This window comes from Cololabis saira, chromosome 11 (assembly GCF_033807715.1).
Source record: "Cololabis saira isolate AMF1-May2022 chromosome 11, fColSai1.1, whole genome shotgun sequence".
Classification (NCBI taxonomy): domain Eukaryota; kingdom Metazoa; phylum Chordata; class Actinopteri; order Beloniformes; family Belonidae; genus Cololabis; species Cololabis saira.
This window is the reverse complement of record NC_084597.1, coordinates 44643447-44671339: the sequence shown is the minus strand read 5'-3', so window position 1 is coordinate 44671339 and position 27893 is coordinate 44643447. Positions and strand designations below refer to the sequence as shown.

The window sequence follows — 27893 nt, the reverse complement described above, 5'->3', positions numbered from 1 at the left end:
GGGACTCAGTTGCTCATCGGTTCTCGATGCTGTCGTTTCAACTCGGCTGAGCTCCGCACGTGTTGGTTTGTTTTTATTTCGTTTTATCTGTTTTTCTTTGGTAGTTTCTTAGTTTTTATTCCCCGGGACCGGCCCGCAAACATGCCGGGCGGCGGCAGCTCCTTGTTCTCCAGGTTCCGAGTTCTGGGTCTGTACTCGAACCACGTGCCTCATGCCCTGCGGTTCCACCACAAGCACCGGCAGAACTACGTGATGACGGCGGTGGGACGGAGCTTCCACACCTTCAATGTAAGAACAATCACCTTTATTGATGATTCTAATCGACTACAGTCAGTACTGGAGTTGAGGGGGGATGAGGGGGATGGCATCCCCCCTGAAATAAAAACGGTCCAAATCATCCCCCCTGAAATAAAAACGGTCCAAATCATCCCCCCTGAAATAAAAACGGTCCAAATCATCCCCCCCTGTTAAACTGCCATCCCCCCTTTCCATCCCTTATGTCATTTTATCAATGAATGTGGTTTTACTGCTATTTCAACATTTAGAGTCATCACCAGAAAAATGTGACAATTTTCACCTGTTTCAAGTAAATTTTCACTTGGAATAAGTAGAAAAATCTGCCAGTGGGACAAGATTTATCTTCTCATACAAGCAAAAAAAATCTTGTTCCACTGGCAGATTTTTCTACTTATTTTAAGTGAAAATCTACTTGAAACAGGTGAAAATTGTTGTTTTTTCCAGTGATGAGTCTTGTTTGAAGTGTAATGAGATTTCTTTACTAAAATGAGACATTTTAACTAGAAATAAGACAAATATTCTTGTTAAGATTGTGAGTTTTTGCAGTGATCCATTTTACTTATCCTGTGAAGGACAGTCATATTGATAAGTTCAGAAAAGTGTTTTTTATTGTTGTGTTTTGATGTATTTGATGTAAGCCCAGTGGATATTTAAAGCTTACAGAAGGCTGCATTTAACTGCTGCTATGTCATTCCTGCAGTATTTCTGCAGCTGTTTTGGTCAGTGCTATTATTTGTAATATATTATATTGTTTGTAATCACCACAAATTATCTGTCCCCATATGATAATATCAACCATCAAAGGTGTCAAAAGTATTCACATTCATTACTCAGGTAGAAGTATAGATACTAGAGTTTAAAAATACTCATGTAATGTAATGATGAAAACCACTCTGTTTTATTCACTGCTCTGATTCCACTCTGATTTGGGTCTGTGATGTTTTTAAATGAGACCAAAGAAGGTTTTCAGAGTTTGGTGTGAAAATGTGTGGGAATGTGATAACTATTGATGAGCTGTATTGATCTCCTGCAGGTGAACAAGCTGGGGATTGTCGCTGTCAGTAAGTACTTGAAGTCTTTTAAAGTTCAGCTGCAGAGCTTTGCTCTTTGGCGTCATGCCATTATGTAACACTGACTGGTTTTCCAGGTAACAGCCTGTCGGAGGAGATCACCTGCCTGGCAGCAGACGCGATGCTGGTGTTTGCTGCCGCTGGACAGACTGTTTACGCCTTTGCCAGGAACAAAGAGGTGGGAAATGTTTTTAAAACGGGGCAAATTATTTTATGCCCTAAGTAATAGGGCTGGGCGATATGGACCAAAAGTCATATCTCGATATTTTCTAGCTGAATGGTGATACTCGATATATATCGATATTTTTTCTGTGCCGTAATTGGGGTTTCCCCCAAAGCATTATAGCATAGCATCTCTGTTAGCTTGATTTTTTTCTGAGGTAAACCCTTAAAAAAAACAGTCAGTTTTAATACAAAGCCTCGTGCCAAATGTCACACAGGTTCCTTTATTAACAGAGGTCTGCACAATATCAAAATGTATAAAACAAATGAAATATAAATAAACTGCCTGCATATATAGAATAAAAATGCTTCTTGAATAAAATAAAACAAATATCCCTTTCCTGCAGAACAATTACATTAAAATACACTGTGCAATTAATACAATGTAGACAGTAACAGGCAGACTTTTCCACTGAGGTTGACAGTTGTGCAAATAAAACATTTGTGCAAATCTCAAATAAAACATTCAAGTTAATTTGTCACAAAATAAGCTATATCAAAAAAAAAAATTAAATCGATATAAACGATATTGTCTCGTACCATATCGCGTTTGAAAATATATCGATATATATTAAAATCTGGATCTTCAGAGCTGTGGAGCTGTCAACATCCCCGGACTGTTTTTATCTGTTAGAATATATTTTCTTTAGATTCAAACAACAGCAAAAACAATTTGGTTTGCGATTAGTTTTGACCTTTCTTCTTCTCTGTGTGCAGGTGGTGATGTTTTACCACGGACACAAACATGAAGTGCGCCTGCTTCTTCCTCTCGGGGATCATCTGATTTCTGCAGACAGCGGCGGTGATGTCATTGTGTGGGACGTGCAGAGCGGAGGTGAGTCTGTTACAGCAACATCATCAACACAAATATAATCAAAATCACTAAGAAAAAACATTTAAAAAAAATCATAATCAACAAGAAAAAAAATCATAAAAACATCTATGGAGCCAAATCAAGGCCAAAAGTTTTGCTAATTTGCACCCCTCTCAGTTGATGCCACGCCCCCCACGCCAGATCGGGGCCAAAAGTCTGAAACTGAAAAAAAAAAAGATTTGAAACTGAAAAAAAAAGATGTGAAACTGGAAAAAAGATTTGAAACTGGGAAAAAAAAGATGTGAAACTGGAAAAAAGATTTAAAACTGAAATAAAAAGTTCTGATACCGAAAAAAAATAAAAATTGAAACTGTAAAAAATAATTTTCAGGTTCAAATTTTATTTTCAAATTAGCAAAACTTTTTGCCTTGATTTGGCTCCATAAACATCAACATATCAAAAACAACCTCAGCATAGTCAACAACAAACACATAAATGTTAAAGACAACATAAACAACATCATCATCAGCTAAAACAACAACACCAAGAACCAGAACATCAGCGTGATGCTATAATAACTTTATGTGTAAAAACGCCTATTTATTTTTTTTGTCTTTCTAAACATTGGCAATTAATCTAAATTAAAAGATTTTAGATGTGATCAAAGTGCAGACTTTGATCAGGTTTAGTTCAAGGCTGGGTTCGTGCTGCTGATTTGGTCGTATTAGACGCTCAGAAACAATGGTTTTACATCTGATAGACCGGACCGACGATGAACGATAAAACCGTCCTGCAACCAAAGACGGTTAAAGGAGCTTGAGGCGAGAATAAGAAATGAGACTCATTAGCGACACGACGACCGTCGGGGGTACTGCAGCCAACAGTGAAGACGGCACAGGAGAACGGGGCAATATGGACCAAAAGTCATATCTCGATATTTCCTAGCTAAATGGCGATACTCGATATATATCGATATTTTTTCTGTGCCATAATTGGGGTTTCCCCCAAAGCATTATAGCATAGCATCTCTGTTAGCTTCATTTTTTCCTGAGGCAAACCCTTAAAAAAACAGTCAGTTTTAATACAATGTCGTGCCAAATGTCACACAGGTTCCTTTATTAACAGAGGTCTGCACAATATATAAGAAATACCTGGATGATGTCATCGTGTCTCTGTTTCATAGAAATCTACCTGCTGCTGATGTTTGACGTACACACCTTTGACGTGTCGGCCCTCATGCATCCCAGCACCTACCTGAACAAGGTGCTGCTGGGCAGCTCCCAGGGCGCCATGCAGCTCTGGAACATCAAAACCAAGTGAGATCAGTGCACCTTCTGCTGGTGAAAAGTTGCTAACACAAACACAGTGACTGTTTCCATGCAGTCAATCACCCTTTTAAAACGCGAATATTAGCAATAACCCGGTTACACGGCCATGTAAACACCAATAACCCCTTTGAATAACCCGAATTTGCTCATATTCTGGTTTTTAAAAACCTGAATATGAGCCCTGGGTTACTCCTTTTAAAACCTGAATATTGGGTCATGTAAACACCAAACGGAATATCCCCATCAAACGGAACAGGAATTTGTTTTCTGCACATGCTCTGTTCACAAGGAATCCTGGTCTTTTGAGTCCAGGAAGTTCTTATAAACACGGAGAAACCAAGACCAGGAGGAGACTAATCACTTCATAAATGTAATGAAGGATATGAACATTTCTGCATTTGTAGACGGTAGAAAGTACCGGGATAGAAGATTTACAAGAAGGTGAGAGAAAAGTTGTGCGAAGCAGCATTTGTTTTGAATTTGGATGCAGGAAGAAGAAGTGGAAATGACAGTAATTGCGTCATGATGTTCTCCGTGCGTCGCTGGTTTGATCCAGATATCCTGAATGATTAATTACCATGTAAATGGAATATTCCCAATGTTTCAGTAACCGGAATATTAGCAATAACCTGAATTTTGACTGCATGTAAACGTAGTCAGTCATACACTGCTGCACTGGCCCACTCTGTGATGATGCCATGATGTTGATGAAGAAGACTATGAGGAGGAGGAAGATGTTGATGATGATGAGGATGATAAGGATGAATAAATGTGTGTTTGGTCCTCAGTAAGCTGCTGTTCACATTTCCTGGATGGTCAGCAGGAGTAACAGTTCTGGAGCAGGTCAGTCGTCGGTGCTATCAATACTGATTAATACTCTGATTACCAATCATTAATGCTATAAATACAGATGAAACATCAGTCCTATAAAAACTGATGTGTTATCATCAGTAGTATTGATACTGAAGTTTGCTTTGTTTGCATCGTTTTGAAAATAAAATAAAGACTTTCCGTCCCAGAGTCCTGCGGTGGACGTGGTTGGCGTTGGCACGGTAACGGGACGCATCATCATTCACAACATCGTTTTGAACGAGACCCTGATGATGTTCACTCAGGACTGGGGGCCGGTCACCACCCTGGCCTTCAGGACAGGTATGATACACATGATCCACCTCCGAACACATGATCCACGTCTGTTAAACGCTGTTCCCACCTCTGTAACACCTGTTGGTGTAGATCAATCTTCTCTACAACCTCTGCAAATTGGTTCAGAACGCAGCATTGATTTTATTGTTTATATCTAAACCATCTGATTTAAAGCAGCACTATGTAACTTTTCCAGCTTAATCTAATATTTCATCATCATCATTGTGATGGAACATCAACTTCCAACAGGTTTAATGAACCTCTGTCATGGTCTGAGGGGTCTGTATCACCTTCACTGGCACTATGTAACTTTGAGGAGCATGGTAGGAACCCTGCCACACTAAAAAACTACACATTTTTACGGCTTTGACTGCTTTACGGCATACGTCACTTCCCCCTCCTTCCCCATTCGTAGTCCAGACCAAAGCTGGGCGTGGAGCGCAGAGAGGTTCAATAAACGAGACAGCCCACTACGGTTTGGTTGGTATTTAATTGGTATCTGTGTCACGTGACTGCCCCGCCCCTTTAGGAGACTAACAGCAGCTCCTGAATCTATTGAGTCCTATGGGAAAAGTGAACGTGAGCACAGATTATTACCAATTCCTTCGCCCCATAGGAACCTAAGTAAATATGGGACCCATTTTCCAAAAGCCACAAACCTTCAGAACATTCTGACACCAAAATGGAAATTTTTAGACCGAGAAATTAGGAGAAAATGAACTTTGTTTGAGACCTGTCTCTGTCTGAGCAACACACTCTCACGAGATTTGGCTCATCGTTTTCCCATCGGATAAAATGAAGTTTAAAACTAAAATAAAACTTGCTTCTTTGCTTAATAATACTGTTATTTTTATTATTTAAAGGAGCTTGCGGCTGTTTTTTTTATTTGCAAAATGTAATGCAAGTCGGTCCCGAATTTCCCGTGCTGGGCTGTGGATGTGACGTCACATGACGCTGCATGTACGTTCTCCCCGTTCTCCCGTGCCGGCTTCACTGTTGGCTGCAGTACCCCCGACGGCCGTTTTGGTGAAGGGTGGCGCTAGAGAATCTCATTCCTTAAAAGGAGCCTCAAGCTCCTTTAAGTCTTTTTGGAAGAAAGTTGTACTGTATCTAGTGTTGTATGTTCCAAAACGATGTGGGGAGAGGGGCGGCCACGCCCACTTAGGAGACAGGAAGTGTATACCATTTCATACCATTGGCAGTAACGGTAATGCGCTATCTTCTGTATAGAGGATCTTTGGTGGAGCCAAAAAAAAGAAAGCGGGAGAGTAACAAGCTAAATGCCCGGACAAGAATAAACATTGTCCCGGCGTTCACTCGCTGGCGTGAGCTGAAAGACGAGGAGGGATGTCCGACAAGAGAGACAGAATTGTTATGATACAAATGTAAATGTAGAGTTCTATGTTCAATAAGAATCTAAATTAGAATGTTTTCACATGCAGGGGATTCGTCTTGGGTTCCTTCGGCAGGAGGGTCCCCCCTTACGAGCCTGGTCCTGCTCAAGGTTTCTTCCCTCCTAAAGGGGAGTTTTTCTTGCCACTGTTTGGCTTAAGGCTTTTCTCCCACTATGGGAGTTTTTACCTGCCATTGTTTATATAATAATTGCTTGGGGGTTTATGTTTATGTTTATGTTTATGTTCATGTTCTGGATCTCTGGAAAGCGTCTTGAGACAACATCTGTTGTATTAGACGCTATATAAATAAAATTTAATTGAATTGAATAGTATTTTTCCTGAGAACTGTAAAATTGTGCAGGGCTGATCTGCAAAATATAAGGAATGGACATTCAGTTATTCACAGGTTATAAAGTATGTTTTTATTTTGTCAGTAAGTATGTTGGACTACTAATTTATGACCAAGTCCCTCTAAAAAACGTGACAGGAAAAAGGTGCAGTAGAAACGCTGAAACAGGACGGGGGGGCGGGGGAGACTTCACTAATAAAACCAAGTTGAACTTAGTGATTTTCAACATCGTCATATTATATTGTTTAGGCAAAAATAGATACATTACCTCTTCACTATCCATCCTGCAAACGACCTGGAAACAGAAAAGTAGTTTTAAAAGTCTTATTTAATTCATTATCAAAACAAATGCAGCGACGGGGACAGGAGTTTTCCGGCAGTACGCGCTGGTGCTCATGGGAAATGTAGTTCTTTCTGGTAAAGCACTACCGCTTTTGTCCAAAGGAGCCGCCAAACTCAACAAAAGCTGAAAGTTACATTGTACTGCTTTAATGTTGTATAATTTAGTAAAATTTGATGCACAGATTAAACCCTCCACCGTTTGAAGTTCCTGTCATGTTCCTCCTCTTCCGTGGCAGACGGCCCTCCCATTGTGGCATCAGGCAGTCCTCAGGGCCACATTGCATTCTGGGATTTGAAACAGCGTCACCTCGTCACCCAGCAGAGATGCGCCCACGGCACAGCGGTTGCCGCAGCAACATTCCTGCACGGAGAGCCGCTGCTAATCACCAACGGGGCAGATAACGCCATCAAGGTACAACACGAACACAGACGTGAACATGACGTACAGATCGATCGGGTTTTCATCACCATCTTCATCTCAGGTGTGGATATTTGACCAAGAAGGAGGCGGGGCCAGACTGCTGAGGAGCCGGCAGGGCCACAGTGCCCCTCCAGCCACCATTCATCACCATGGTGACGACGGGAAGAACATCCTGAGTGCTGGTAAGGCTGCTGGATACCCCTTTAGATTAGGGATGGGCGGTATTGGACTAAAAAATGTATCACGATAATTTCTGGCATTTATAACGATAAAAATGACGATAGAAAAAATACCAATTCAACTCCATCTTTTTAACTTTGGAGCCCCCAAATCACTGCTCTAAAAGAATACTAAATTCTACTAAACTACACCAATTAAATTGAATTAATAAAAACCAATTAAATTAGTACACCTGTACTGCTAAACTGTAATGACTCAAATGAAACAAGTTTGAAATGTAAGAACAGATTCAACATTTATTCAAACTGTATGGCTTAAACAGTGGGATAACAGTGCAAACAGCAAAAGTACCATTGTCCTTCAAGTTTTCTTAGCTTATAAAATCACAAAGTAGAAAAAAGATACAACCTGATAAATAAACAGGACAAATAAATAAAAGCCATCCTTTGCACTCACTGTTTTTTTGCAGACTCTGCACATAATAGATGATGTTTGCTCCTCGTCTCTCTTTTTAAATCCAAACCAGTTCCAGTTAACGGAGCTGGAGCCTCGTTTAACAACAAGCTCCTCGCTCTCAGATCCACCTTCCACCATGTTTGTTAAGGCTGATTTATGGTTCTGCGTTAAATCCACGCAGAGCCTACGCCGTAGGCTCTGTGTCAATTTAACGCAGAACCATAAATCAGCTTCACACAAAAACGTCATCAAAAGGGAATTTATCGTTTTTACCGTGAGATGACAAATTCTTACTGTGGGGATTTTTTTTTTACAGTATATTGTGAACAGTAAAATATCTCCCATTCCTACTTTTAGATAAATAATTGAGTTTCAGATGTTTACCTGTTGAATGGGTTTGTGTCGCCCCCTGCAGGTCATGACGGGACACTGCAGTCTTTCTCCACTGTCCACGAGCGTTTCAACAAGAACCTGGGTCACGGTCCGTTCAGAGTCCTCCGTCATGGTTTTAACCAACAGTGCTGTCACATTTTTTTCGTAAACGGGTTGAAATAATTCCTTCTGATTTTAGGATCCGTTAATAAAAAGAAGGAGCGGAAGAAGAAGAAGGGCCTGTCCTACGAGGAGCTGCGGCTTCCTGCCATCACGGCGTTCGCCTCCGGTGAGCTCTCATTCACAACTTCATAAGAAAAAACACCCGTTTAAACTACGGCTGCTGATGTTTTCTCTGTGTTGATTGACAGCTGTCACTCGTCAGTCAGACTGGGATGGCATTGTTGCTTGTCACCGTGGTCGCCTGGCAACCACCACGTGGAACTACCAGCGGTGCACCATGGGAGCGCATCACCTGCTGCCACCAGATACCAGCAGGGGCACCTTCGCCACGGTGACAGCTTCATGGATGGATGGCTGGATGGATGAATGAATGAATGAATGAATGAATGAATGAATGGATTTTAAGGGCCAATCCCAATCCCCCCCCCCTACTTTCTTCCACTAGCCCTCCCTCACTACCACTACCCCTAAAAAAGAAGGGACAGATTTTAGGGGCACTCTTCCCTGTTCCCTGTCCCAATACTCCCACTACTCCTACTTTCAGCACCACCACTAAAATCAGGAAGCTGAGAGCCCAAAGCTGTTTTAATTTCAGCTGTAGTGCTGTTAATATGCCACTTTATTAAGTTTTAATATTTTTTCAGGCGTAAAAGTAACCGTTAAGATCCCCAACCTGGGCTCAGTTTATCCAAATAACGCCTGTTAAGATATTTGATCCGATGTTTTCGGAGATAAAAACAGAACGCTGGTCCAGGGAGCAGCAGCAGCAGCAGCAGCAGCAGCTCACGTACAGACGTGATCGCCGGGTCAACCTGCACCGTCGTCCCGGGGGAGAAACCTGCAGCTCTGTGGAGAATTACAGCTGGCTGAAATAAATAAATTAGGAAGATAAATGTTGGTTTAATAGATGAAATCTAACAGTTGTAGCTACGCCTAAGAAATTTGCTCAGAAGATTTCGGGATGAGAACTCGGGAGCTGATTTATGGTTCCGCGTTAAATCGACGCAGAGCCTACGGCGTAGGGTACGGCGCACGTCGCCACGTAACCTACACCGTAGGCTCTGCGTTGGTGTAACACGGAACCATAAATCAGCCTTTATTCTGGCGAGGTTTGAAAAAGACTTTGCAACAACGTGCAAACGAGTGATTATGTACATTCACTGAGTGAATATTATGAAAGTAAAATATATATTTCTCGCTAGAAATGTAATCAAAACGCATTTTTATGCAGAAATTAACTCAAAATATTGATTTTATTCACAAAAAAATAAGAAATGTCCGCCATGTTTCTTTTTTTTGATTCAGTCTGCAAATGACGACAAAGCATTCTGGCGTTTTTTCAGATCTCGCCAGAATAAAGGCTCATTTATGGTTCCGCGTTACACTAACGCAGAGCCTACGGCATAGGTTACGCAGCGACGCGCTGCGTACGGTGCGCGTCGTACGCCGTACCCTACGACGTAGGCTCTGCGTCGATTTAACGCGTAACCATAAATCAGCTCCTGGACAGGCGACTCTTCTCATCTCCGAAAACATCAGATCAAATTTCTTAACAGGCGTTATTTGGATAAACTGAGCCCAGGTTGTGGATCTTAACAGTTACTTTTACGCCTGAAAAAATATTAAAACTTAATAAAGTGGCATAACAGCTTTTATCTCTGGGCTTCCTGATATGGTGTGACGTATGTGCAAACGTAACTACAGTCGCTTACGTACCCGAACGTAAACCACGCAGTGAAGTAGCACGTGGTGTCCCAATCCCTAGGGAAGATTACAAAGCTAACGGACCCTGTAACAGGCTGCATGATACCGCGCTCAATTCCAGCTCCTCCCCTGTTGTTCTGTCACATGACATCCTGTTTCTCACCCCCAGGCCATCGACATCACCTCCTGTGGTAACTTTACCGTGGTCGGCTCGTCGTGTGGTCGCATCGACGTGTACAACCTGCAGTCTGGGATGCACCGCGGCTGCTTCGGTGACGACGACAAAGGTGTGCCCACCAACAGTTTTCTGTCTGGGATCAGTACGTCGTGGTCAGTGTTATTAACCACGCCCCCTCTGCCCACAGCTCACAGTGGCGTGGTGCGAGGCGTTGCCACGGATACGCTGAACCAGCTGACCCTCAGCGCTGGCTCTGATTCTCTTCTGAGGTTTTGGCGCTTCAAGACAAGGAAACAGGAAGGAGAACTGAAGCTGAATGCGGCGCCAGCTGGCATGACGCTACACAGAGACAGGTGGGCGGGGCGCCGCTGGTTTATGATCGTAACGTATCAAGGATTTAAAACTGAGTACAGCTTAATAAAATACTAAAACTGGGTAGAACTCTTTCAGTGTGAAAACTAAACTCTACCTGAATGTAGCAGGACGTAGATACTCTGGCTCCTTCCTTCCTTCCTTCCTTCCTTCCTTCCTTCCTTCCTTCCTTCCTTCCTTCCTTCCTTCCTTCCTTCCTTCCTTCCTTCCTTCCTTCCGTCCTTCCGTCCTTCACTATCTTCCGTCCTCTTGCCTGCCATCTTCCCTTCCTGTTTTTCTACCATCCTTCCCTACTTCCTTACCCTCAGCTGCTTATCTTGCTTTCTTTCTTTTTACCTTCCTTCTTGTCTTCCCATCATCCTACTGTCCTGCCTTCTTTCGTTCCTTCACACCTTCCTTCTCTCCTTCCTGCTTTCTTTCTTTGTTGCGCGTCGCCGCCTACCTTACGCCGTAGGGTTCGCCGTTGATTTTACGCAGAACCATAAATCAGCCTTTATTCACCGCACTACCCGCCCGCGCTCCTGAAAGAAACTCCTAAAATAACTCCTAAAAGAGTAAAGAGACAAGTAAAAGATGGGTGGAGTACTTGTTATCTTCCTAGGTTTGTACTCTCTAAACAGAAAACAAGCTTGATATTGTGATATTTTAATGTTCTTCTAATTTCTTCCTGCCGCTCGCATTGAAAGCCGGTTGAAAGCGCTGTACGGCACGGCTGATCCAGTTAGTTGAAATGAGAAGTTATCTCTATGATTCCTCCTCATTTCACTACAAAAACCTCAATAAAGTGGCAGAAAGAAATATTATTATTATTATTATTATTATTATTATATATTATTATCTTATCAGAAACCTCCAGCTCTCTTTCCATCTCCCTCCAGCAGCTGCCACTTTATTGAGGTTTTTGTAGTGAAATGAGGAGGAATCATAGAGATAACTTCTCATTTCAACTAACTGGATCAGCCGTTCCTCATCATGACTGTTTCCTACAGCGCTTTCAACCGGCTTTCAACGCGAGCGGCAGGAAGAGAATAGAAACCGGGCGTCCGACAAATGTTCAGCTCAAAACGGCGTGCCGCGTCGCGCTACGCAGGGCTGCGTCGCGCTGCGTTGCGCTGTGTCGCTCCAGCCAGTTAGGACATTCCAACAGAAAATAAAGCAATGGAATTGATTTTGTCGCTGACGCTTGCTCGCGTCGCGTGCAGTTAGGACACGGTGTTAGGAACTTTGGATGAGGAAGCAGTTAAGAGACAACATTAAAAAGCACCTGGATTTTAGTTTCTTTTTAAACACAATAGCTTGTTTGAAAGGACCCTGACCACAACCAGAACTGAACACAAACACGCGGCGTTCTCAAAACTATTATAATCATAAACTTTCACTGAAAACACAGATGTTTATTGCAGTAGTTTGTTCTCTCTGCAAATACTAAAGTTTGACTTTTGCTCCACTTTTATTAAACTAAGAAATAATTATTAATCTGTCACTGGGGGCGGGGTTTATTTCCCAAAAGGAAATTACAAAGTTACAACGTTGATAAAAGAATAAGTACTAGCTGTTGTTATTCTACACAGTTTATCACTAATCACGTTTTCTTCCTGTTTTTTTGTTGTTTTTTTTAGCGGGATGCTGGCGTTAGCGCTGGATGACTTCACGCTGGCGGTTGTTGACACCGAGACCAGACGCATTGTAAGAAAGTTTGCAGGTCACCATGGCAACATCAACGACATGGTGGGTTGAATAGTTTGTCACAGAGTCAAGTGACGTCCTCATTTAATTCAGTTCAGTTTTATTGTGTCTTGATTTTATTTTAAGCTGTGTGTAGGACCAGCTGCTCTAGTCTTGTCTTGTGTTTGCAGCTACGACTACTGGCCCAACACACTAGAGTTTACACTAACTAGTAGGGGTGGAACAATATATTGTGACACGAAATTTTGCGATACAAAAACGTCACAATACGTGTCATGGAGATGACAAACTGTATTGGGTTATTAATATTCATCTATTGTGTTGACTAGTAACCCCACATCCGACCACGCCTCGACCCGCGGACCAAAATCTTCCTCCGCCCAGAAGAAACTAGTACCGTTTTGGTCCCGATCACGGGACTCTTGCAGGGTTTTGAGCTCTGAACTTTTACTGATGTAAGGCTGGTGTAGAGTTAAGCCTTACCTTATTAAATTAAACCTTTTTGGGGTGGTGAGTAGGATAAACACGGGGACAACTTGTGCTGAGTTCCAGTGTACTTTAATGTCCCTCAACAGTGTAGGATTTTAGAACATCAACACAGCACCTAGTGCCGTACTGTGGCGTATCACTCCGCCCAATCTAAAACAGACTAATCACTACAGATAAACTGACTAGTGTCATTATAGTCCCTGATTTACATCACAATATAAAGAATAGATTTATAAAATAATCAACCCTGAATTACCAAAATAACCTTACACTTATAAGGTGAGCATGAATCAATCTTTTTTATGATGTAAAATTGTATGTATTTATTTACTTTTATTTATTTATTTAATTTTAGTTGTTACATTTCTGGAAAAGAAAAAAAGTCAAATCATACATGAGAGAAACTATTCAGTTTGTGGCAAAATATTTGTACTTGTATGAAACTGAAGATGCATAATGCAAACCTGACAATTACTTTTAGTTCAGTTTGTGGAAAATGGTTGGCCTGGCTTTCTCTTCAAAACTTAAACAGTTATAAAGCGTTACAAACTGTAACAATAGGGGAAATGTACAGTATTGTTTTTTATTTTGTGTCTTTCAAATAAAAGACAATTTTTTCCAGTCACATGTTCCTCATTCAAGGTTGTTAAAAACATACTGCTATAATATCCTGTTGTATCGTTATCGTGACCTCAGTATCGTATCATACCGTATGGTGAGATTAGTGTATCGTTACACCCCTACTAACTAGAGACTTTACTAAACAGAAACGTTTCAAGTGTGTCACCTCTGACTGGTTCAGCCAGGAGTTGAACTGGTTCAGACTGGTTCCAGGTTCGACTGTATCTGAGCAGGTTGAGGTTTTTTTTCTTCCCTCAGAAGTTTTTCTTTGTTTCTCCATCAGACCTTTAGCCCCGATGGTCGCTGGCTGATTACTGTGGCGATGGACTGCACCGTTCGTACCTGGGACCTGCCCTCGGGAAGGTGGGACCTGCACGTTTCTCTGCATGAGCGTGTGATCTGAGAGTTGCTCATCAGCTGGATCTTTTTCTCTTTCCTTAGTCTCGTCGACTGCTTCCTTGTTGCCATGGCACCAGTGGGTGTATCCATGTCACCGACTGGGGACTTTCTGGCCACCGTTCACGTGGACAATCTGGGCGTGTTCCTCTGGTCTGAACCAATTACAATGCATTTTAGTCGTTGCCGTCGTAGGGCTGGGCGATATGGACCAAAAGTCATATCTCGATATTTTCTAGCTGAATGGCGATACTCGATATATATCGATATTTTTTCTGTGCCATAATTGGGGTTTCCCCCAAAGCATTATAGCATAGCATCTCTGTTAGCTTCATTTTTTTCTGAGGCAAACCCTTAAAAAAACAGTTTTAATACAAAGCCTCGTGCCAAATGTCACACAGGTTCCTTTATTAACAGAGGTCTGCACAATATCAAAATGTATAAAACAAATGAAATAAAAATAAACTGCCTGCATATATAGAATAAAAATGCTTCTTGAATAAAATAAGACAAATATCCCTTTCCTGCATAACAATTAAATTAAAATACACTGTGCAATTAATACAATGTAGACAGTAACAGGCAGACTTTTCCACTGAGGTTGACAGTTGTGCAAATAACAAAACATTTGTGAAAATCTCAAATAAAACATTCAAGTCAATTTGTCACAAAATAAGCTATATCAAAATCATAAAAAAAAAAAAAAAAAAAAAAAAAAAAAATTTAAATCGATATAAACGATATTGTCTCGTACCATATCGCGTTTGAAAATACATCGATATATATTAATCTCGATATATCGCCTAGCCCTATGCAGTCGTCACTGGCGTGTGCTTGACTTCTGCTTCAGCCAATCATAGAGCAACTCTCATCCTACAGGACCAATAAGAGTCTGTGTGGACCTGTCGGACTCCGCCCTCTCCCGGCTGACTACCAACCAACCATGGAGACACTTCCTGGAGTCACTGTGGACGATGAGGAAGAGGAAGTGACATCAGAAGAAGCTGATGACGCGTACCAATCAGCTGAGCAGTTGGGGGCGGAGCTTGTTACACTGTCCCTGCTGCCAGAGTCCCGGTGGAAGAGTCTGCTGCATCTGGACACTATCAAGGTGAGGGGAACGCGTTACTGTAACCAGATTACATTCGCCAGTAACGCAGTAATGTACCGCGTTACAGTTGTAATTTGGGTAATCCCGTTATAGTTACTCTAAGAAAAAAAAATATGTTACTTTAGTTACTTTAAAAGAGCATGAGGCTCCTTTTAAGAAATGAGACTCTCTAGCGCCACCCTTCACCACGACGGCCGTTGGGGGTACTGCAGCCAACAGTGAAGCCAACACGGGAGAACGGGGAGAACGTGCATGCAGCGTCATGTGACGTCACATCCACAGGACAGCGCGGGAAATTCCGGCCCAGAATTGCAGCACATTTTGCAGCACACAGCCTGTTCAAGGCAACGGAGAGATTCACTAGAGGGATCATTGTTTTTGGTTTGGAACGCTTCATCTGACATTATTACTAGAAAACTTAAAACGTATACGAATTTTTTTCATAAATCCTGCCTCAATCCTGCCTCAAGCTCCTTTTAAGCTTTTCAGCTACATGTAGAACGGGAGAACAGAAAAGAAAATCAAACTTGCCTTTCATGCGTCTTCACGCGTTGCGCAACAATGTGATTTTACGAATACACATTTGTGCTGATCTGGGCACTGCAGTAATAAGGTTCCAACTACAGGACTGTCTCAGAAAATTAGAATATTGTGATAAAGTTTAAGATTCCCAGAATATTCAAATTTTTTGAGATAGGATATTTGAGTTTTCTTAAGCTGTAAGCCATGATCAGCAATATTAAAATAATAAAAGGCTTGCAATATTTCAGTTGATTTGTAATGAATCCAGAATGTATGACATTTTAGTTTTTGTAATTGCATTACAGAAAATCACAATATTCTAATTTTCTGAGACAGTCCTGTATATGTTGATCATTGGCAATCGAGTTCTGGTGCAGCTCAGGTGATATTGCGGAGTAATCCAAAAGTAATGTAACTAGTAATGTAACTAGTTACTTTCAGCTACCAGTATCCAAGTAGTGTAAGGGATTACTTTAAAAAAAAGTAACTAGTAATATGTAATGGATTACTTTTTTTGAGTAACTACCCCAACACTGCGGCTGAGCATGTAACATACGTCTTGTTGTTTCCAGAGGAGGAACAAGCCTGCGGCCCCCCCTGCTGCTCCGCCCACCGCACCCTTCTTCCTCACAACCATTCCTGGACTAACGCCTCGATTCCTGGTGCCGAGAGAGGGAGAAGAAGACAAACAGGTAAGGGGTGTAACCCATCCCCTCCGATACTTTCCTTGGCCTTGCCCCCTTTCCCATTCACCAGCCCCAATAGAGTGGAGCTTACCTGCTTAAAGCAGCACTATGTAACTTTTCCAGCTTAATCTAATATTTCATCATCATCATTGTGATGGAACATCAACTTCCAACAGGTTTAATGAACCTCTGTCATGGTCTGAGGGGTCTGTATCTCCTTCACTGGTACTATGTAACTTTGAGGAGCATGGTAGGAACCCTGCCACACTAAAAAACTACACATTTTTACGGCTTTGACTGCTTTACGGCATACGTCACTTCCCCCTCCTTCCCGATTCGTAGTCCAGACCAAAGCTGGGCGGGGCGTGGAGCGCAGAGCTCAGCAGAAGCTGGTGTCATGGCCGCAGCAGCGGAAAAACCCAAGAAAATAAAAGTTTTATCGGAGGAGGCGAAAAAAGAAAGGCGGAGAGTAACAAGCTAAATGCTGGACAAGAATAAACATTGTCCCGGCGTTCACTCGCTGGCGTGAGCTGAAAGACGAGGAGGGATGTCCGACAAGAGAGACAGAATTGTTATGATACAAATGTAAATGTAGAGTTCTATGTTCAATAAGAAACAACATTAGAATATTTTCCCATACTAGGGCTGCAGCTATCGAATATTTTAGTAATCGAGTATTCTACTGAAAATTCCATCGATTAATCGAGTAATCGGATAAAACATATATTTGTTTAGTTAAAGAGCAATTATAAATATACATAAGATGTTAGATGTTAATTGACATCACTAAGACTAAATGATATAATACAGTAGGTTCATGGCTGTGCATTTAAAAACCCTGAACTTACACCAGTCGACCAAATTCACTGCCTTCACTCAATAAACTAAGGATCTTACCAAGAAATTTTCTTATTTCTAACCTAAAAATGCCATTACACCTGATATCAGACATAACTTAAAATGTTAGGTGTTTCCCATGTGTTTCAATTGAACTTTCATTTGTGTAAAGCAAATTTTAAGTTGTAGTTAAGTTTTAAGTTCGAGTTTTGGCAGTGTTTAAAATAAAATTATGAGACCTGCTGTATTGGAGCACATTAGGCACCAGTGCTGCTTGTTTTATCCATGAATGACTACAGAGATAAAATGAAATGAAAACTACCCAGTTAGCTTTATTACGTTTTTATTTTTCTGACATTTTCTGCCTTTTCTTTTAGTTAAAACTGTAGCGGGAACAGAGGTTTATGTACCGGGTAAATGCTGATTTATGGTTCCGCGTTACAACAACGCAGAATGGTGCGCGTCGCTGCGTACCCTACGGCGAACCCTACGGCGTAGCCGTGGCAACAGAGGCTGCACCGCCAGCCGGACCGGCGCTCGCCGGAGAGCGGCGTAGGCTCTGCGTCCATTTAACGCGGAACAATAATTTTGGCTTTAGAGGGGGAACATATAGGAGAAGGGACCAGAAGAATATAGCGTGGATTAAAAATAAAAGTTAAGCACTGAGCTACATGTGTCTCCCGTCTGGGCCATTGCAGACTGCCTGAGCATGATGTTACTAAAACCAAACATACCCGCCGCCTCTTTCTTACCCCTTTAACGTGCGCAGCGCATGGATGTACGGCGCAGCGTCAGCGCGTTGTGTCGCATTAAATGTAGTCCGGGCGTAATACGAGGCTTTGAGCTGGTGAAATTAAACGAAAAAAAAAAAAGAAACGATTCCTTGAGGCAGAGAAAATTCCTCGACCATTTTTTGTAATCGAATTACTCGAATTATTCGCGGAATCGTTTCAGCCTTATCACATACAGGGGATTCGTCTTGGGTTCTAGTATTTTTCCTGAGAACTGTAAAATTGTGCAGGACTGATCTGCAAAATATAAGGAATGGGCATTCAGTTATTCACAGGTTATAACGTATTTTTTTATTTTGTCAGTAAGTATGTTGGACTAATAATTTATGACGAAGTCCCTCTAAAAAACGTGACAGGAAAAAGGTGCAGTAGAAACTCTGAAACAGCACGGGGGGCGGGGGAGACTTCACTAATAAAACCAAGTTGAACTTAGTGATTTTCAACATCGTCATATTATATTGTTTAGCCAAAAATAGATACATTATCTCTTCGCTATCCATCCTGCAAACGACCGCTGAAAACAGAAAAGTAGTTTTGAAAGTCCGTCCCGTCTTCTCTCAAAACAAATGCAGCGACAGGGACAGGAGTTTTCCGGCAGTACACGCTGGTGCTCATGGGAAATGTAGTTCTTTCTGGTAAAACACTACCGCTTTTGTCCAAAGGAGCCGCCAAACTCAACAAAAGCTGAACGTTACATTGTGCTGCTTTAAAGTACAAGACTGTTTTGGGGCTGGGTAAAGCATTGTTGGGGTCAGTCGTGTGACTGAGGTGGGCAGGGTTTCACTAATATGTCGACTCCAACCTGTGGGGCCCTTTCCCCTGAGCCTGTGTGAATGAAGTTGTTTCCTGTGTGTCAGTCCAAGGTTCTGTCCTGGGGTTCGCTGTCTCAGAAGTCCAACTTTGGTTCTGCTCTGGAATCAGCTCTGGAATCTGGATCATGTGAGTCTCCTGCAAACTTTACTGTGAAATATTCAAGTACTGAAGAGCAGCTTCAACTGCAAAGACCCAATCTCTTTTTTTTTAAAGAAGAGCTTGTTTGGCTCAGGTGTTTTCTGATTGGTCAAACTCATGGAAGCTAGAAGATGGGCAGAGACTGCAGTTGATGTTTCCAGAATTTTGGAAGCACTGCGTTGGAGTGATCTACTGTTAATGAGCTCAGCTAAAGAAATGAAAAAGAAAAACATTAACAACTAAAACTACAATGGTATTCAGCTAAAGTACATTTGTTCTCGCTAAACTCTCGCTGTACTTCCAATATTGAGGTCACTTTCAAAGTAAAAGCACGGATTTCAAAATAAGCAAAAGTTAAATAAAAATGATCTGATGTCGATCTTATTATTAGACAAATACAACATCAGAACATAGAAGCACAACCGAGGTTCATGAAACCAAACAAACCTGCAGACTTCTGGAACAACATCCTCGGGAGATGTTTGGTCTTAATGTCCACGTCTGGAGAAAAACCAAACAGCATTTCTGCATAAACACCTCATATCTACAGTCAAGCACAGTGGTGGAGGGATTGTAGTCTGGGACCTGGACACCTGTCAGTCATTGAGTTGACCATGAACTCCTCTGTGGACCAGAGTCTTCTAGAGACAGATGTGAGGACATGAAAAAGGACAGGAAATGATCCCCAACACAGCGCCAAAGCTACATCCGAATGATGAAAAATAAAATAACCAAAGTTCTTTAATGACCTGCTCAAAGTCCAGACCTTAACCTGATTGAAATGCTGGGGTGGGACTTTAGAGAGGTGTGTAGCAGTGGCCAAAGGTTGTCCAAAGGTTGTCCAAAGGTACCATCAGGTGAACAGGATTAAAAGATGGGGCAGCAACTTTTCATTCACTGTTTCATCACTGTTTTTTGTTTATTTGGTCATCAGTAGGACAGGTGTTTTCGAACAGTGGGTCATGGGTCATTCGATACCGGGCCGCATAGAAGGAAAAAATAATTTCTGTATCATCCCCGACTGATGATGGATGACTCTCAAACTGATGGTTCACAATGTTTTTATTCCTTGGATGTAAATACACTGCAAACACACCGTAAGAGCTATAAAGGAATACAATAAAATAGAGTTAGTCTTTCTACATTCATATAAGTTTCATTTATTTTTCATTTATACAGACCGACACAGCTGCTCGCTCGGTCGGCAATAATGCTACCGCTAACACAATACATGAGCGACCAAACTCAAGCTGGACATAAATACGGCATAAAATTTGCACAAATCCTCATCAGCAGGTGATTTTTGTGTCAGTTAGGCTCCACTTTAGCACTCAAGACACTAGTTTAGTCTTGCAGACACACTTTCTACTGCCGTTAAACCTTTACCGTTAAAGTCCAAAGCGCCGGATGTTAATAAGGTCTTGGCGAGACGCCTTCAAAATAAAAGCACTAAATATCGGTCTCCAATAACAAATAAAATTAAAGCCTGGCTTTAAATAACGTAAATGAGAAAACAAACATAAAAACACGGTTATAGAAATACTCATATTAAAGGTAATTTACAATTTCCATTATTTCATTTTATTTTTTCAAAAATTATGTTTTATTATTCATTATTATTATTATTATTATTATTATTATTACTATAGCGAAATTACCACAGTTTTTAGTGCCGATCTTGTCATTTTATTTAGTTATTTTAAAGGTTCAGCTACACCTTTAGATTAGGCCGTGAAAATATTGTCAGACATTAAACCGGTCCGCGGTTTAGAAAAGGTTGGGGACCACTGTTTTAGGTGACAGGTGTTTTAGAAGACAGACAGGTGTTTTAGAAGACAGACAGGTGTTTTAGGTGACAGGTGTTTTAGAAGACAGACAGGTGTTTTAGAAGACAGACAGGTGTTTTAGAAGACAGACAGGTGTTTTAGAAGACAGACAGGTGTTTTAGAAGACAGACAGGTGTTTTAGAAGACAGACAGGTGTTTTTAGAAGACAGACAGGTGTTTTAGAAGACAGACAGGTGTTTTAGAAGACAGACAGGTGTTTTAGGTGACAGGTGTTTTAGGTGACAGGTGTTTTAGAAGACAGACAGGTGTTTTATGTGACAGGTGTTTTATGTGACAGGTGTTTTTAGGTGACGGGTGTTTTTAGGTGATGGGTGTTTTTAGGTGATGGGTGTTTTAGAAGATAGGTGTTTTGGGGGTTCCAGGCGTGTGTCTCACTCTCTAACCTAGTCATTGATGTCGTCTGCAGTTGATCTGCCGCTGCAGGTCCTGAAGGATTGTGGGCCGTCTGCAATCTCTGTAGAGATCAGCTCTTTGACGTCGGAGGGCGGCGGAGCCAGCATCCTCCTGCTGGCCTTCATCAGCATGATTGACAGCATGCTGGCCAGTGGACGGGACTTTGACCTGGCTCATGCCTACCTGGCACTTTGCCTAAAGGTCAGCCAATCGGAGCCCAACTGAAGGATTTTATTGTGACAATATGTGAAAAAGTGTTTCCTGTTAAAAATCCGTTTTGTTGTTGTTTCTTCAGCTCCACCTCCAGGCTCTGTCGCAGGACTCTGCCGCCATGGCAGCGCTGCTCCGCCTCTCAACGCGGCTGGAGGCAACATGGGCGGAGCTCCGAGCATCCTTTGATCAGTCTTTGTGTCTGCTGTCATATACTAAGAGTGCACTGCTGTGATGCCCTCACCCCTTGAATAAAGTTTGGTTGTTTGATTGATTTGTTCAGTCTCTTTTGATCATCCGTTGAATCGGATCAGTGACGTTCACCAGCCGTCTAATTTTTGGACACAAGATTTAAGTTTATAACTTCACAGATGTAAAGAGGCTATTTCCAGTCCAACTGATAGTCATAATATCTCCAGAGGGTCCTGGGTGGGCTTTTTCATCCCGCTGGGAAGCGTGGCCATATATGACAGATAATTATATTACACGACCGACAGAGCGGAGATCCCGGGGAAGACCCAGGACACGCTCTCAGTCAGCCTGGCAAGGCCTTCCTCCCAGATGAGCTGGATGAATTGGCTGGAGAGAGTGAAATCTTGTATTCCCTGCCCCGCCCTGGAAAAGCAGTACAAGAGGGACGGATAAGAGAAAGGAATTACTGTACAACAATTTTATTATTATTATGGCCCAATGCTTTATTCACAGAAACCAACCTGGCAATAAACATGCTTTTATTGTAGTGATTTGACTAATGTTATTTTCCTTTATGTTACTTTTTTTATTTAGTCTTTGTTTTCATTCCTTGTGTGCTCAGTCTGTATTTATGTATATGTGCATGTAATTTCGTTGTCAGGACGATGGCAAATAAAGCTATTTCAATATCGGTTTTCTAAACTTCTCTGATTTTATGAGCTAAATTTTGTATAGTCAGTAATGTTTTGTATGGAGGTAGATTTGTGTCTTAATTATTCAATCAAAAAAAAAGATTGCTTCAATCAAAAAATATATTTTCAATTTAAAAAAAAAATCACTTCAATCAAAAAAAAAAGTTTGAATGCAAACAAATATTTGAGGCTCAAAAAAAATGCATTTGAACACAGTTTTTCTTTGATAGAAGTTAAGTTTTTTTTGTTTGAAGCAACTTTTTTGATTGAAGTAGGTTTTTTGTGTTTGGGCCATATTATGGGTAGGACATTTGTGTCTATCATTTAATCAAAAAAGAAGTTGCTTCAAAAAGAAAAAAATATTTTCAATAAAAGAAAATCACTTCAATAAAAACTTTCAATCAAAGAAAGTCAATGCAAAAAAATATTTGAGACCCAAAAAATTGCATTTGAACACTTTTTTAATTTAAAATATTTTTTTCGATTTGAAGTGTTTTTTCTTCATTGAAGTGAAAAAAGTTTTGAAGTCTTTTTTTGATTGAATCATTTTGACGCAAACGTCAGACAAGAAAAGAACTAGCGTGTACGTACGTGACGTCAGAGCAAGGCAGTGCTGAGTCAGGTGAACAAACCGGAAACAAAACAAACAGCAATGCGCATGCGCTGCAGGAGGAGCTCAGGATGTGTGTCGGGTAAAGTTCAACTCCAGATGTCAGTTTTCTTATCTTCATATTTATTTTAGTTTTTTTATTTCTTCCCTTTTTCGTCGGTTTCGTTCCACCGCTAATTTAAACTCGACCGTGAAGCGCAGCTCGAGTGTTGGCAGGTCCGTCAACACGGAAGTGAGTAAAAGGAACTGAAAGGTAAAGTTTACTAAATTTTATCTCCGTAAATGTTGAAGTGGCGGTGGCTGTCATCGGCTCAAACGGAAGGGACAAATATTGGAAATATTTTGTGTTCGCATTATTTATTTAAAGTCTGCGTTCATTTTAAAGAATAACTATTAATTTATGTAAATGAAACTTGATAAAAACCACAAACTTACAAAGTGATTAATGTATGAGAAGAAACATGTTTACTCAGAAGTAAACTTTCATCAGTGTAGAAGTACAGCATATCTGCACCACTATAGAAATACTCCTGCACACTGCAAAAACTAAAAATCTTAACAAGAATATTTGTCTTATTTCTAGTTAAAATGTCTCATTTTAGTAAAAAAAAAAATCTCATTACACTTAAAACAAGACTCATCACTGGAAAAAACAACATTTTTTTTTGTGCTGTTTCAAGTAGATTTTCACATAAAATAAGTAGAAAAATCTGCCAGTGGAACAAGATTTTTTTTGCTTGTAATGAGAAGTTAAATCTTGTCCCACTGGCAGATCTTTCTACTTATTTCAAGGGAAAATTTACTTGAAACAGGTGAAAATAGTCAAATAACAAGTTATTTTTCTGGTAATGACTCTTGTTTTCTGTGTAATATGAGATTTTTTGACTAAAAATGAGACATATTCCTGGTAAGATTTTGAGTTTTTGCAGTGCACCACTGTAGAAGTACTCCAGCACACCTGCATCATTGTAGAAGCAGTACTGGAGTTGAGGGGGGATGAGGGGGGATGGCATCCCCCCTGAAATAAAAACGGTCCAAATCATCCCCCCTGTAAAACTGACATCCCCCCTTTCCATCCCTTATGTCATTTCATCAATGAATGTGGTTTTACTGCTATTTCAACATTTAGAGTCATCACCAGAAAAATAACACCAGAAAAATAACTTATTTGACAATTTTCACCTGTTTCAAGTAAATTTTCACTTGAAATAAGTAGGAAAATCTGCCAGTGGGACAAGATTTATCTCATTACAAGCAAAAAAATCTTGTTCCACTGGCAGATTTTTCTACTAATTTCAAGTGAAAATCTACTTGAAACAGGTGAAAATTGTTGTTTTTTCCAGTGATGAGTCTTGTTTTAAGTGTAATGAGATTTTTTTTACTAGAATGAGACATTTTAACTAGAAATAAGACAAATATTCTTGTTAAGATTGTGAGTTTTTGCAGTGATCCATTTTACTTATCCTGTGAAGGACAGAGTCATATTGATAAGTTCAGAAAAGTGTTTTTTATTGTTGTGTTTTGATGTATTTGATGTAAGCCCAGTGGATATTTAAAGCTTACAGAAGGCTGCATTTAACTGCTGCTATGTCATTCCTGCAGTATTTCTGCAGGTGTTTTGGTCACTGCTATTATTTGTAGTATATTATATTATTTGTAATCAGCACAAATTATCTGTCCCCATATGATAAAATCCACCATCCCCCCTGATTTTTTTTTTATAACTCGAGTACTGTGTAGAAGTACTCTTGCACACCTGCCCTCCTGCACAGCTGCACCCGTACCCCACTGCTTACGACCCCCACGATCTGAACCTGGAGAAGTGGAAGATGATTTTTGGCTTTACACCTCACAATTATATATTTTATATGTGATGAAAAGGTCTGGATGCAGTAGCAGGTGGGGGGTGGGGGGGGGGGGGGTGGTATGGTGGGAAACACGTGGACAGTTTAATACTGAACTCATGTTGCTTTAATATGCTGTTTATTTGTTGTCACAGCGATGAAAAGGGGGCGGGTGCTGGTACTGCTGGTGGGTGGAGTTTTCTGCGTGGCTCTGATGTCAATTTACCACATGCTGGAGCTGATGCAGGGGACCGAGCCTCCGTGCAACAGGGACACACCTGAAGGAAAGGTAGTGGAAGTACGTCACCAACAAACAAAGTCAATTTTACAACAGAAAGGCACTTAAAGCAAACCGTAGTGTTACCATAAAGTAGAATTTATTATGAAACAGGATAAATAAAAAGATTTTTGGTTCAGATTTTTTTCTATGTTTAATCCACAATATAATAAATATTGATATTTTAGGTAATATTTTTATTCTTACTTAGTTGAGGATGTACATTTTCAAACATCTCAAATCTAACCAATATTTTTTCTCTAGTATGAAGAAACCACACAGTGATTTGTTGTCAATAAACCAATCAAATGTCTGTGTTCAGGACTTGACAGTTATCCAGCAGAAGATTGACAGGCTGGAGCATCTCCTTAGCGACAACAATCGCCTGGTTTCCATGCTGAGGGACTCTCTCTTCCAACACAAACAGTCACAGGAATCAGGAAGGGGTGGGACCAATAACAGCAACGCCCTCAGACAAGCAGAGCCGCCTCCTGGCTGCCGGTTGGCTGAAGACTTAAAGGATGGTGACGATGGAGTGCAGGTTAGCTTAGCATTCTACGCTACCAGTACCAGATTATTGAGATTTTTGTTATTTTATCTGAACTTGATAGTGAAGTGTGTTTGTTTTCTAAAATATACAATAATAATTTAATTCTGATGAAACAAACACAAAGAAATCAACATTTGTGGGCCAGCTGTACTGTCACCAGTTTATTCCAGAGTTTAACCCAGTTGGCTAAATCCAGGAGAGCAGTTCCTCAACTGACCGGTAGAGTCTGGATCCAACAACAAGTTTATCTCCATTGACCTCCATGTTGAAATGTTCAACTTACAGCAGAAATAAACATCTTTACAGTCTGACACAAAAGACAATTTTGCTCTCGCTAGTTAGATTTCACATCCATGACAACTTTACGGAGAAATGTGTCTCATCAGGTAAAAGTCTATAAGGATGCACACTAATGTATAATTACTGGTGATGGTATACTAGTTGATGAGTAATGCAACGCAGTAGGGATGAAGTCTGCTGTGGACCTGTTGGGGGTAAGGGAATGGTTCTGGGATGGTGCTCTGAATGTAGGCCAGGACCACTCTCTCAAAACACTTTATGGTGACTGGAGTGAGGCCTGGGTCAGTGACGAATAAGGATTTTCAACAGGTCAATTTTAAAATAATAAAAAAAAAGAATATCTATTGCAGTAGTTTAAACATTAAGAATGTTGTGTACACATAAATTCATATAAAACTTTTAAATTAAGTGATTTTTGTTAAGATGAATTGGCACTAGCCTTAAAGGAGCTTGAGGCTCCTTTTAAGAAATGAGACTCTCTAGCGCCACCCTTCACCACGACGGCCGTTGGGGGTACTGCAGCCAACAGTGAAGCCGGCACGGGAGAACGGGGAGAACGTGCATGCAGCATCATGTGACGTCACATCCGCAGGACAGCGCGGGAAATTCGGGACCGAATTGCAGCACATTTTGCAGCACACAGCCTGTTCAAGGCAAAGGAGAGATACACTAGAGGGCTCATTCTTTTGGGTTTGGAACGCTTCATCTGACATTAATACTAGAAAACTTAAAATGTATACGGATTTTTTTCATAAATCTTGCCACAATCCGGCCTCAAGCTCCTTTAAAAAAAGTCATGTGGTGCAACCATGATTCATATTAAAATAAATTAATTTCCTTAACATCTTGACATCTTTTTTTTTTTTTTTTACAAGTTTTCAGTATTATACAAAAATGGTTATTTTGATAGTCGCGTCACATGATATTTCATAAAATGGACATCAGTCAAACTTTATTTGTATATTATGATGGAAATATAAATACAAATGTGTATAAATCTTATACACTACAAGACATCTCGGAAATCATGCCAGATAGGGCAGAAGATTGATTTAAATACATTTAGAGTGATTTCAAATAATTTTTCAAACAAGAGTCATGGTCAGACGGTCGCACCACATGACATTTTGACGCTTAAAACAACAACAAAATCCCAAATAACTATTTCTTTTGTAAAATTCAAGTGAGTCCATATGTGGGACAGGTAGGTCATATATATGGTATTTCTTTATCCATTTAAACCTTTTTTGAATTGAAAAAAAAAAATCTGTTTTTCGGAAAATATAGGCGTCACGTCATTGACAGATGGGTGGGCTATGGAGCTGATGCTGCTGTTGGTGAGCTTGTAGTCTATGATATCCCAGTTTTAGTTCTACTAGCCGGATTTAAGATCTGCTAGTACTGGTCTCAGTACTTGCGGAGCATTCTATGATTTTACGGCAGGACACGCTGACATTGTGTGGATCAGCTGACCCTGTCCTTATTACACTGCAATCAGGCTAAACCAGGAGCTCAGTTACGTGTTAGACTCGCAATTAAACTGTATTGAGCTCCCAGACGGTGTGATTGGTTCATGATGTTTCCAAACACTGTTTTTGACTTCATTGATTTTATTTGTTTCACGACAGCTGCTGAATGTTTACGACCTCCTGCCCTTCGATAACCCTGACGGTGGTGTGTGGAAGCAGGGCTTTGAGATCACCTACCGGGGAGATGAATGGGCGGAGCAGCCCCTGGAGCTGTTCCTGGTTCCACACTCGCACAATGACCCTGGTCGGTGAGACGCAAGCAGGCGGGCTTAGGTGTGTGTGTGTGTGTGGGGAGGCTGTGCTGACCATGCGGCTCGTTTCAGGATGGCTGAAGACGTTTGATCGGTACTACCAGGACCAGACCCAACACATCCTCAATAACATGCTGGTCAAACTGGGCGAGGACAGCAGGTGATGGTACTTCCTGTTTAACCCCCCCCCCCCCCCCCCCCCCCATATTGCAGCACTGACTCCAGATCAGGGGCCGGATTCACAAAACATTCTTAAGAAAAAAAGTCTTCTTTAGTGTCA

The 27893-nt window shown here is 41.0% G+C and overlaps 2 protein-coding genes across 4 annotated transcripts in view; both read left to right on the top strand.

Moving 5' to 3' along the window:
* The first annotated feature begins 10 nt into the window (after positions 1-10).
* On the top strand, positions 11-21638 carry wdr36 (WD repeat domain 36). Its single transcript, XM_061734581.1, has 22 exons — positions 11-288; positions 1331-1358; positions 1445-1545; positions 2307-2424; positions 3587-3719; positions 4520-4574; positions 4751-4883; positions 7199-7374; positions 7445-7565; positions 8435-8500; positions 8591-8680; positions 8763-8905; positions 10448-10565; positions 10644-10809; positions 12448-12556; positions 13908-13987; positions 14066-14173; positions 14900-15131; positions 16226-16345; positions 18825-18906; positions 21172-21359; positions 21454-21638. The coding sequence occupies exons 1-22, from the start codon at positions 142-144 to the stop codon at positions 21601-21603; spliced, it is 2664 nt and encodes an 887-aa protein (XP_061590565.1). The 5' UTR covers positions 11-141; the 3' UTR covers positions 21604-21638.
* Positions 21639-22909: 1271 nt separating this feature from the next.
* The window catches only part of man2a1 (mannosidase, alpha, class 2A, member 1), a 34934-nt gene continuing 29950 nt past the window's right edge, over positions 22910-27893 (top strand). The window contains exons 1-5 of one of the 3 annotated variants that reach the window (XM_061734579.1): positions 22910-23115; positions 24862-24995; positions 25306-25524; positions 27462-27606; positions 27686-27773. In XM_061734579.1, coding sequence (XP_061590563.1) covers positions 24864-24995; positions 25306-25524; positions 27462-27606; positions 27686-27773 — 584 coding nt within the window. In that variant the 5' untranslated portion in view covers positions 22910-23115; positions 24862-24863. Of the gene's footprint in view, positions 23116-24861; positions 25005-25305; positions 25525-25574; positions 27171-27461; positions 27607-27685; positions 27774-27893 lie in introns of those variants that run through there. The other 2 variants (XM_061734578.1, XM_061734580.1) reach the window with 2 other exon arrangements.

Excerpts from the sequence above, each read along its gene's own strand:
- wdr36 (XM_061734581.1), top strand. The coding sequence starts at position 142 with ATGCCGGGCGGCGGCAGCTCCTTGTTCTCCAGGTTCCGAGTTCTGGGT. Across the intron at positions 8,681-8,762 it reads CATCACGGCGTTCGCCTCCG|CTGTCACTCGTCAGTCAGAC; the intron begins GTGAGCTCTCAT and ends GTTGATTGACAG. Across the intron at positions 18,907-21,171 it reads AGCTCTGGAATCTGGATCAT|TTGATCTGCCGCTGCAGGTC; the intron begins GTGAGTCTCCTG and ends TGTCGTCTGCAG.